Source organism: Myxine glutinosa, chromosome 5 (assembly GCF_964187855.1).
Source record: "Myxine glutinosa chromosome 5, kmMyxGlut1.1, whole genome shotgun sequence".
NCBI lineage: Eukaryota > Metazoa > Chordata > Myxini > Myxiniformes > Myxinidae > Myxine > Myxine glutinosa.
In genome coordinates this window covers 130,295,421-130,307,660 of record NC_136265.1, presented here as the reverse complement: position 1 = coordinate 130,307,660, position 12,240 = coordinate 130,295,421, and the positions used below count along the sequence as shown (strand labels likewise).

Here is a 12,240-nt window from a genome sequence, read left to right as displayed (position 1 = left end):
AATACACGTATAAATATTACAACAGTCCACCAAGCTTGAATCCCGTGATTCGCTGAGCGACCACCTGGTAGTCAGGTTCACTATGTTAACAAATATAATTTCGTTCAAATTTTGGGAGATTAGCAAAACTATACATTTTTGGAATCAGAGCATGGAAAATCCGAAAATCAATGTTGGCATTTGCACAGACACCTGCATGGCCGCCATTTTGGATTTTCAAAATGGCCACCATAAAATACATATTTTGCGCGATCTCGGCTTCTACTCAACCTAGAATCTTATTTAAATATGCTAATCCTATGTTTTCTGGGTCATGGAATCCAATAAAGGCCTCAAAATAGTGCTCTGGATTATAGAAAAGCAACAAACAAAGGTAATTTAAAACCATTGTCTTTATATTTGTGATATAACTGTATTACATAATACATGATATTGCAAGTCCTATGAAGTTATGGGTATGGGTTTATAAAGCAAGAAAGCAGCCTTGTTCGTATCAGATTGAACTATAAGTCCTATACACAGGATCTACTAGGTCTATACCGTTCAGGAATATGCTTTTACACATCTTCATCACTGTCCTGAGTGTCATTTTCACAAAGGTGTCTTTGCCAACGCAAATGCCAACATTAATTTTTGGATTCCTCAATGCCCTGAATATTCCAAAAATGTATAGTTTTGCTAATCTCCAAAAAATTTGAACGAAAAAACAAAGTGAACCTGACTATCAGTCCCCCGCCGCAGAGACTTCCCGCCAGATCCCGTGTCTAACGTCACGTTACCGGCGGATTGAAATCTCTGCGCCAGATGAGTGGCGTGCTGGCGGCAATCACGGGACAGATTTTACCTCGCTTTAAATCATTGGATAAAAAGAAAAAACAGAACACAGACTTAAATTTCAGTTTTCACCTTCTGCTGAATTCCATTGTTTCTTGCAAATGAGGAACCCAAACAAAAATAGTAGAAGAACCAGGATCAAGGTGATAGAACATCCAATCAGGATCCTTGCGATTCCTCGTTCTTCACTTGTTTCCTCACCCTCCTTGAGCAAAACAAATCCCTTCACCACACCATACTGGTTCTGTACCACACAGCTGTAGTTCCCTTCTGGATGTTCTGTTGTGATGTTACAACTACTGATGATCTTCTGTAAATCATTTTGATTATTTGGAATATCTATGGTATTGCTCTCATTAACAGGGTGTCTGTTTGGATTCCACCAGGTCACGTTCGGTCTTGGCTTGGCCTCGGCCTCACAGAACAGCATGTTGGAGTTGCTCGATTTCATAAACTCTCTCCAGATGCGCAGGATCTTCGGACGCACTGCGGGACCACAGGTTCGGAATATTTACATATATTGTGTACATTCTACCACAGATTCGATATTGTATACATATTAGCCAGACTCTGTGGTGTTATGATCTGGTAGGTCGGTGGTTCGAACGCTGACCGAGTCAAACAAAAGACTTTTTTAAAGGTGCGTGTTGCTTCCTTGCTTGACGCTCAACCTATAAGAGGATAGAGCATGGATCAACAACCATAGGTTGGCAATACCAGTGCAGATTTGATGGGCTCCTCCTACTTCGATGTTCCTTGTAAGGGAACACATATTATATCGTAAACTTTTGATACTGTCTGGCAACCCACCTTGAGCCTGCAGCTCTCAATGCAATCCTCTCATATCGTCTCCCTGTCCAGCCTGAAGTGTCACAAGACAGTGTCTTGAGTGCAGTCCTCTTCCTCATCTTCAGCGACAATCTTTCTAACTCTCTGGAAAATCCTGCTTATGTCTTTGCTGATGACTCCACTCTTTGCTATAGCATCTCTTATCCTTCAGATAGGCAGCAAGCAGCCTCTTCCCTCTCTGAAGGCATTTATAAAATTATCATGAGCTGGTCTAACACTTGGAATATGTCTTTCTGCAATCCTGAAAATATCTCATTGTCTCTCTTTATCTCTCTCTCTCTCTCTCTCTCTCTCTCTCTCTCTCTCTCTGAAAGGACCGTCTGGCAATGTCTCCCATCTACTTATGTAACAATATTCTTGAGTAATTTCAGTCATTCAAACTCTTGGGTATGACATTACTTGAGCAAACCACATTTCAAAGTTGGCCTCCAAAGCCAGTCTGGAGATCCTCCATCATACAAAGACCTTGATGGCAGCTTGACGGAGTACTGCTCCCCCGCTGGGCAGACGCCCCTGCTTCACACCTTGCTCAGCATGACGTCATGTAAATTGAGGCCTTCAAGATCATAGGAATCTCCTGTGATGAAGCTGAGTCTATGGGCCTATAACTTTCCCATTGCAGACAGGACAGTGTATTTGCCTTCTACCACCTCCTTTCCGGTCTTGCACCCGCTACTCTTTCCGTGCTTCATCCCCCCTCTCCCCTCCACCCCTCCAAGGTTTCTACAGGGCGGACGTGGTCCACCAACAACCCCCTTCTAGTGACACTCCCAAAATCCACGATCAGTGCTCATCTCCAGTCATTTGTTCCTCTTTTCTTTCCCACCTGTGAAGCCAACTTCCACATTCTCTTCAATGTCACTCCTCCTTCATGGTCTTCAAGATAGCAGTTCACCACCATCTCAGATCATCCTTAGGCCAAAACCATGATCTTTTCTATCCGTGTTAACCCCCCCCTCACCCCCCCCCCCCCCCCCAGCCCACAACCTTCCAAATTCCCAGTTTATCCTTCCTGAGAATTTAGTCCTGCATCCATCCTGTCATTCCCAGTTTATCCTTCCTGAGAGTTTAGTCCTGCATCCATCCTGTCATTCCCAGTTTATCCGTCCTGAGAGTTTAGTTCTGTATCCATCCTGTCCACACCATGCATCCTCCTCTACCCCTCATTCCTCCCCACATCCCTTATTTCTCCAAGTCTCCCTCTATTATCCCTCAACCTTGCTGTTGGTGTTTCCACCCTTTTTCTCCTGGTCCATTTGTTCTATTGCATCCTGATCCATTCAGTGTTCTGTCTCTTCCATGCGCCTTAACTTTATATTAAAGGGACGCATGATTGCCGACATGTTTTCATGATGTACATGGCGAAGCCCCCAATCGACATTCTTAACAATCCTCTTGAGGAAGTTCAGTCACTCAAGCTTCTGGGTCTCACTATCAGCCATGATCTTTCTTGGGCCAACCACATTTCAAAGTTGACCTCCAAAGCCACCCGCCGACTGGGCATCCTCCATCATGCAATGCCCTTCCTTGGAACACCTTAACTCCTATCCAATTCAAAGCCTTCATCCACAGCTTGATGGTCCTCTCCCCTCTGGGCTGGCTCCCCTGCCTCACATCTTGCACTTTCTGATGCTGTATAAACCAAGGCCTTCAAAATCAATGGAACCTTCCACGATTAATCTGAGTCTCTGGGCTTGTCACATGGCAGACAGATTGGGGGCCTCATTGTCTTCTACCACCTCATTTCTGATGTGGCACCCTCTCCCCTTTTCCCATTCCCCTCCAGGTTTCTGCATGGCACACACAGTTTTATACTAGTAACCCTCTTCTTGTTAAACTCTCAAATTCCAGGCTCATTGCTCACCTCCACTCATTCATTCCTCTTTCCTCTCACCTGTGGAAGCAACTTTCCCAGTCTCTGATCTGTCTTATTCTTCCCTCCAGTGATCCAGGACAGCTGTTCACCAGGACTTCGGGTCATCCTCCATCCATATATAATCATGACCTTTTCTGTCCTCATTAACTGTCCCCCTTCCTTTCCAGATTAATGCATTTTCACATTCTCTTCTTCGTCCTCTTTATTGTTGTTTGTTGCATTTTTGTTTCATCCACAGTTTTCACCTTCCTCTTGCTGTGTTTGAGCCTGTATCCAGTTTGTTAACCCGCTCTCTCCTTCCCCTTCGTTTGATCTCGTCCCCCACCCAGGCCACAACCCTCCCCCTCCCAGACTTTATGCACAATGTACACAAGCACCCCATAATGCAATAACTGGGTGTTATATTGAACGATTATAAGATATTGTACACATTCAAACACAGCACTGGGGGATGCCAAATATTCCTTACCGGTAAGTGTCCCATATCAAAGTATCTCTTGCTCATCTATATAATAATAGCGTAAGGACTCGACTTTGTTATCCCTTTTACGCCGCACCCAGTGACCCGATGCCCACGGCACTAATGGATTTACGATCTACGAACCGCGCTCTTTGTTTATCACGTACAGACATACTCGAAAAATCTGAATTAGCCGACGTTGGGGCCCAAAAGCATCTGATTAACTGCCGATACGACGCCATCTTACGATGCCATTGTATTGGCGTCTGCTGGGCGAAGGCGAAGCAAGCCGTCCGCTGATTGGACAGGCGAAGGCGAAAGCAAGCCGTCCACTGAGTGGACAATCCAGAGCATGCATTTGTGCCGGTGTCGGCGATCGTTGTTCATATACGCACTCTTCATTCTCATCTTTCTTCCTGCTCTTTCACGAGCCTCGATTCAGTGTACAAAAAAAAAAAAAAAAAAACTCTTACTCGGACAAGCAAATCCCCTATGCCATCCATAATGGTACACTCTATCCATACACCACATCCTCCCTTCCGTGGATGTTCCATGAGTTTCGGCTAGTTATTCAATACTTGTTGTACACTGCTCCTTTCCTATGCCATCTCCAGGCGCTGCATATCGTCATTACCGGGCACCGAAGGGGGCTCGGCAATGACGCACACTGAAAGGGAGTACTCAGTTTTGACTCTGGTTGTTTGTTTGTTGAACACCGCTCCTTTCCTATGCCATCTCCAGGCGCTGCATAACGTCATTGCCGGGCACTGAAGGGGGCTCGGCAATGACGCACGCTGAAAGGGAGTACTCAGTTTTGACTCTGGTTGTTTGTTTGTTGAACACCGCTCCTTTCCTATGCCATCTCCAGGAGCTGCATAACGTCATTGCTGGGCACTGAAGGGGGCTCGGCAATGACGTACGCTGAAAGGGAGTACTCAGTTTTCACTCTGGTTGTTTACTTGTTTTCTTGCTTTCTTGTTTGTTTGTCCGGGCGATATCTCAGTCATCCTATGAGCTAGGAAGCTGAAATTTCTGGAGTTGAAAGGGGTTGAAAGGGAGTTGAAAGGGAACCTTTGAAAGGGAGTACTCAGTTTTCACTCTGGTTGTTTTCTTGTTTTCTTGCTTTCTTGTTTGTTTGTCCGGGCGATATCTCAGTCATCCTTTGAGCTAGGAAGCTGAAATTTCGGCGCAATAGTGACCAAGTCCTTTGTCAAAAACGCTATTTTTTGTTTTTTGATTAATCAATTAATTGATGCGTTATTTAATTATTGTCGATTAATTAAGTACTTTGTAGCGGCTGCCGCTGGGTTTTCACAATCGCCTTGCACCTATCAAGGACGCGGAGCGATCACCATGCCGGGCTCGTCCAGGACGCCCGGGCAGGCCCGCGCTCAACTTGCCAGGCCTCGGTCGGGACGCCCGGGCATGCCCGGGCATGCCCGGGCAGGCTCGCCCTCAACTTGCCAGGCCGCAGCCAGGACGCTGGGCCACGCCCCCTGGCGCCGGGCCTGGGCAAACCCCCCGGGATAATAGATATATATTGCTGCCCGATAAACGGGTTTTCAGAGTGCCTGAGTGTTTGATTTGATTAAAGCAACTCGGATGAATTCCAGCTTTTTGTCGCGTCCATTCTTCCGATCGACGTGGGAGCCCCAGCTCCTTCATTGGTGACCTACCGACATGGACACGGCAGTCGCCCTTAAACTGCCTACCTTCTGGGAGGCTCACGCGGCGGTTTGGTTCGCACAGGCGGAGTCCCTGTTCGCCCTGCGAGGCATCACGGCCGACGACACCCGCTTCCACCATGTGGTAGCTGCGCTCGGTTCGGCTACCGCGGCCCGCGCCCTGAGCCTCCTCGAGAGCCCGCCAGCCGCTGACAAATACGGCGCGATTAAGAAGCTTCTCCTCGATGCTTTCGCCCTCCCATCGGCGGAACGCGCACGGCGCCTGCTCGAACTGCCTGAGCTCGGCGACACGCGCCCTTCCGAGCGAATGGACTACATGCTTTCACTGCTCGGCGAGCACTCTCCGGCATTCCTGTTCCGGGAGCTGTTCCTCCGTCAGCTGCCTAACCCGGTACGCCTCGCCCTGGCAAGCACGACGATCACAGATCCCCGGGCCCTTGCCAGAGAAGCCGACAAGATCTCCGCCGCAGGACAGCGCATCGCAGCGGCGACATGGGACCCACCGCCGTCCGACGCAACACCCATGGCGCCCGAGCACCCGGCACGGTCGACGGCCGAACTGCCGACGCAATTGGCGGCCGCTACACCGAGCCGACCACCTCCAGCACGACGACCGGGGCCTCCACCTGACCAAGCGTGGTGTTACTATCATGCCAGGTTCGGACAGAAGGCCCGGCAATGCCGACCCCCGTGCACCTTCGGCAGGCCGGGAAACGGCCGGGCCGGCGTTCATTACCAGCCATGAGCGCCGGCCACATGGGCAACTTACTGTTCATCACGGATAAAGCGTCCGGACGGCGCTTCCTGTGCGACACCGGCACCCAACTGAGCGTCATACCCGCCTCTGACCAGGACAGGCAATCCGCGGTTTGCGGCCCCTCCTTGGTTGCGGCCAACGGATCGACCATCCGCACCTTCGGCCCGCGCAACGTCACCCTCTGCTTTGGCGGCCAACGCTTTGCTTGGACGTTTGTAACCGCAAACGTGCCCATGGCTCTGCTAGGCGCCGACTTCCTCTGCGCACACGGACTGCTGGTGGACGTCCAACGGCGTCGTTTAATCAACGCCGAAACCTTCAGCTCCCTGGTATGCACATTGAGCAGCTCCGCGCCGACCGAGCTGGCATGCACCGTCCCGGCGGCGAACGAGTTTGCTCGCCTGCTCACGGAGTTCCCGGCCCTCACGCGGCCGACGTTTTCGGCCGTCGCAGTACGGCATGGGATCGAGCACCACATACCAACCACGGGCCCGCCGGTCTACGTCAGGGCCCGCCGCCTCGACCCAGCCAAGCTCGCCGTAGCGAAGGCCGAATTCGACGCGTTGGAGCACCTCGGCATCGTGCGGCGCTCCGATAGCGCGTGGGCCTCGCCACTGCACATCGTGCCAAAGCCGGGGGGTGGATGGCGCCCGTGTGGCGACTACCGCCGTCTCAATGACGCTACCACCCCCGACAGGTACCCGATCCCGCATATCCAAGACTTCTCCGCCCGTCTGGCGGGACGGGTCATTTTTTCAAAAATTGATCTCATACGGGGATATCACCAGGTACCTGTCAGGGCGGCCGACGTCCCTAAAACGGCAGTCATCACGCCGTTCGGCTTATTCGAATTCTTGCGGATGCCGTTTGGTCTCAAGAACGCGGCTCAGGCGTTCCAGCGCTTGATGGACGGCGTGCTGCGTGACCTGCCGTTCCTTTTCGTTTACCTGGACGACATCCTCGTCGCCAGCACGTCCCGGGCCGAGCACCTCCTCCACCTCCGAACACTGTTCGGGCGCCTCAGCGAGCACGGCCTCATCGTCAACCCGGCCAAATTCCACTTCGGCACGACGGCCGTTGATTTTTTGGGCCACCACATCACCAAGAACGGGGCCGTGCCGCTGCCAACCAAGGTCGAGGCCATCACCACGTTCCCGCGTCCCCGCACCATAAAGGCCCTGCAGGAATTCCTGGGAATGGTGAATTTTTATCACCGCTTCGTGCCCCGCGCTGCTCAACTCATGCGGCCCCTCTACGAAGCCCTCCGGGGCAAGCCGGCCAAGCACGACATCGCCTGGTCCGCAGCAATGGATGCGGCCTTCCAACGCTCAAAGCGGGCCCTCGCCGACGCAACACTGCTCGCTCACCCGGTGCTCAACGCTCCCATCGCCCTCACCACGGATGCCTCCGACTACGCGGTGGGCGCCGTACATGAGCAATGGGTGAACGGGGTTTGGCAGCCACTCGCTTTTTTCAGCCGGCAGCTCCGGCCGAACGAGCTCAAATACAGCACGTTTGACCGGGAGCTCCTCGGTCTACACCTGGCCGTCCGCCATTTCCGCCACCTCCTGGAGGGCCGACCTTTCACGGCGTTCGTCGGCCACAAGCCGTTGGTTTACGCCATGGCCAAGGTCACGGAGCCATGGTCGGCCCGCCAACAGCGCCACCTCTCCGCCGTGTCGGAGTTTACCACGGACATCCGGCACGTCGCCGGCAAAAACAACGCCGTGGCCGACTGTCTTTCCCGGGCCAGCGCGAACGCGGTCCACCTGGGCGTGGATTTTGCGCTTATGGCGGCGGACCAAACCACCGACACCACGGTGCAAGCCCTCCGGGCGGCGGACACGGGCCTCCGCCTGGCCGACATCCCCTGCGCGGACACTGTCCTGCTCTGCGACGTCTCCCAAGGCCAGCCTCGCCCCATCGTGCCCGTCACCTGGCAACGCCGCATCTTCGCCTCCCTCCACGGCCTTTCCCACCCGGGCCGGAAAGCTTCCCAGAAGCTGGTGTCGGCGCGTTTCGTCTGGCACGGCCTTCGTCGGGACGTCCGCGATTGGACCAGCACCTGCATGGCCTGCCAACGGGCCAAGGTCCACCGACACACCCAGGCCCCGCTGGCACCTTTCACCGTGCCCGAACGACATTTCGACCATGTCAACGTGGATCTGGTGGGCCCCCTCCCCCCATCACGGGGGTTCACACACCTGCTCACCATGGTGGACAGGACCACCAGGTGGCCGGAGGCCGTTCCCCTCGTCTCCACCACCACCGCCGACGTGGCGCAGGCTTTCATCGCCACCTGGGTCGCCCGCTTCGGCGCACCGGCGGACATCTCGTCAGACCGCGGACCACAGTTCACCTCCGAGCTGTGGGGCGCGGTCGCCCGCAACCTGGGGGTCAAGCTCCACCGTACTATGGCCTACCACCCCCAAGCAAACGGGTTGTGCGAGCGATTCCACCGCTCCATGAAGGCCGCGCTCATGGCCGGCCTTCAAGACGGCGGTTGGGCCGACCGGCTGCCGTGGGTCCTTTTGGGCCTTCGCACGGCCCCCAAGGAGGACCTCCAGGCATCCACCGCCGAGCTTGTCTATGGCCAGGCGCTACGCGTCCCGGGCGAATTCGTGCCCGACGCTACCAGTCCCTGGTCCGCAGCTCACCAGCGCTCGGACCTCCAGGAGGCCGCCCGACGGTTTGCCCCCGTGCCAACATCCCACCACGGTGACCCCCAGTCCTACGTCCCCCCAGCACTCCGCACAGCGGAGTATGTTTTTGTGCGTCACGACGCACATCGGTGGCCACTCCAGCCGCCATACGACGGGCCCTTCCGGGTGCTGCGACGGGACGACAAGTCGTTCGTCATCGACATCAGCGGCAGGTCGGACCGGATTGCGGTGGACCGCCTCAAGCCGGCGCACGTGGACGTCGACCACCCACCACGGGTGGCCCTTCCGCCGCGGCGAGACCGCCCCCCGTCCACGGTGCCCCCCACTCGACCGCCCACCACCTCACCGGACCCCCTCTCACGACCCGCCAGGGGTCGCTTCGGCCGGGTCATCAGGACCCCCCTCAAATTGACCCTGCCGGTGCAAGTCGATTCTGGGGGGACGTGTGTAGCGGCTGCCGCTGGGTTTTCACAATCGCCTTGCACCTATCAAGGACGCGGAGCGATCACCATGCCGGGCTCGTCCAGGACGCCCGCGCAGGCTCGCCCTCAACTTGCCAGGCCGCAGCCAGGACGCTGGGCCACGCCCCCTGGCGCCGGGCCTGGGCAAACCCCCCGGGATAATAGATATATATTGCTGCCCGATAAACGGGTTTTCAGAGTGCCTGAGTGTTTGATTTGATTAAAGCAACTCGGATGAATTCCAGCTTTTTGTCGCGTCCATTCTTCCGATCGACGTGGGAGCCCCAGCTCCTTCAACTTATACATTTCCTTTCTCTTCTGGCCATTATCTCAGGCACCCTTTGAGTTAGGAAGCTGATATTTGGACATGACAATGACCAAGTGATTTGGCTGCAAAGGCTATTTTTGATTTATTGATTAATCAATTAATCGATTAATTATTTAATTATTCGATTAATGACTTCTTTTTTTTTAAGTTACAGATTCTGATGAAATGGTAGTGGTTTATGTGTTCTCTTAGCGAATTGATTAATTATTTAATTTTTTATAATTATTATTTATTTATTTTAATTATTAATTATTAATTATTAATTTATTTTCTTTCTCATCTGGGCAATATCTCAGGCACCTTTTGAGCTAGGAAGCTGATATTTGGACATGACAATGACCAAGTGATTTGGTTGTAAATGGTATTTTTGATTTATTGATTAATTAATTAATCGATTAATTATTTAATTATTTGATGAATGACTTCATTAATTTTTTTTTTTTTAAGTTACAGATTCGGATGAAATGGTGGTGGTTCATGTATTATATTAGCCAATTCAGTAACTATTTAATTTTTTATAGGATTATTATTTCTTTATTTTCATTATTAAACATTTATTTATTTTCTTTTTCATCTGGGCAATATCTCACGCACCTTTTGAGCTAGGAAGCTAATATTTGGACATGACAGTGACCAGGTGATGTGGCTATAAATTATAAAGGATATTTTTGATTTATTGATTAATCATTTAATCGATTAATTATTTATTGATTAATCAATTCATCATTTAATTTTTTTATTAATGACTTATTTAATTAAATTTCTGAACGTTACATCTTCGGATGAAGCACGAATGGTTTAGTTATGCTATTAGCCAATTGATTAAGAAAATATTTTATGATAATCTTTTATTGATTTTAATTTTGCAATTAATCAATCAATTATTGTACACCTCTCCCTCCCAATGCACTCTCTAAGAGCTGCGCCGCGGTATTGCCGGGCGCCAGGGGCGCCCCGGCAATGCCGCGCTGTGGGATATTTAATTATTTGGCATGGGGGCGGTGTACTTTGAATGTATCTGTACTTGTTCAATACTTATTTATGTTGGAGTTTGCCTAATAAATTCAAATAAATAAAAAAATCAATAACATACCATAGACACGAAGCTCCAATTGCCTTTCTTTGTTTATGAAAATTGTAGTAAAGTGCTGATCTCCCAGCTTCTTGAAGCGAAACCCACACCCATACGTCCCTTCGTCTTCTATCTTCAGATCTCTGATCCTCACCGACCCATCTCCCTCACTTAGGTTTCCCTTGGTTTGAATCCTCCCCTTGGAACTGGTCGTGCTGTCATAAATGAAATCATTGTCTTTATATAAAATCAACGTCAGTTCACTTATCTTGTTTCCTTCATTGTGATGAAACAGACAGGGAAGAATCACATCCTCGCCCCGCACACCAATCACTTCCCGTTGGATGCAAATCTTAGTTGTCCCTTTTATTGTACAGACATTCGTGTCCTGGGTCTGTGCTTCTGTGAGAGGTTGGGGTCACAATAAAACCGAGAGTGAATATTCTGGTTTTCAATAACAGTGTAAATGTAAAATACAATGGCCAGATCATCAGCTGGGGACTGTCCATTTTCAAGGTTTCAACACTTTTAGATTAGAACCTCTCCAAACTCCGGGTCAATAAACTTACTTGTGTCCGAAGATCATCCAATCAGGAGAGAAGATTCAGGCCAGAACCTCTCCAAACCCCAGTCTCACACCTCGCTCGGCTTCACGCTGTTGAATCCAAAGCTTTCAGAATCATTGGAATCTCCCGCGATGAAGCTGATTCTGAGGGCCTTTCACTCGCTCATCGCAGGCAGGTTGATGGTCTTTCTGTCTTCTACCGACTCCTCCCTGGCCTAGCTCCCCCTGCTCTGTCCCCCAAATATTTCTTGAAGATGCACAAGGTCTGCCAGCAACACTTTTCTGATGAAACTGCCAAAATCAAGACTCTCTGCTCACCTTCACTCTTTCATTCCTCTTTTTTCCCGCCTCTGGAACAAACTCCCACACTCTCTTCAATCCCTCTCCTCCCTCCATGTCTTCAAAACAGCTGTTCACCACCATCTCTTATCCTCCCCCATCCAAAACCTTGATATTTTGTACCCCCGTTAATACACCTCAAATCCACCTCTTTCAATCTCCGCCTTCATTCTGAAATTCCGAGTAGTGTTCATTTGTTTTATAACGTGTACCCCTCCCTCCTCCCCCAGCCCTCTCCCTTCCACAGATCTTCCAATGTCCCTGTTCTCTTCTGCTGTTGTCCGTGTGTGCTTCCCTCTCTCTCCCCCTCTTGTCTCCCGCTCCTTTAATTTTGTGTTTTATGTGTCTGTG

The 12,240-nt window shown here is 51.1% G+C and overlaps 1 protein-coding gene across 3 annotated transcripts in view; it reads right to left on the bottom strand.

The window, feature by feature from the left end:
• Positions 1–12,240, bottom strand: part of LOC137427073 (phosphatidylcholine:ceramide cholinephosphotransferase 1) — a 73,949-nt gene that overhangs the window by 47,322 nt on the left and 14,387 nt on the right. The window contains exons 1-3 of one of the 3 annotated variants that reach the window (XM_078778707.1): positions 11,555–12,037; positions 11,007–11,387; positions 907–1,320 (exon numbers count right to left, since the gene is read on the bottom strand). Coding sequence is in view for 1 of the 3 variants with exons in the window: in XM_078778708.1 (XP_078634834.1) it covers positions 907–1,320; positions 11,007–11,387 (795 nt within the window). In the remaining 2 variants the exon portion in view is untranslated. Of the gene's footprint in view, positions 1–906; positions 1,321–11,006; positions 11,388–11,554; positions 12,038–12,240 lie in introns of those variants that run through there. The other 2 variants (XM_078778708.1, XM_068116213.2) reach the window with 2 other exon arrangements.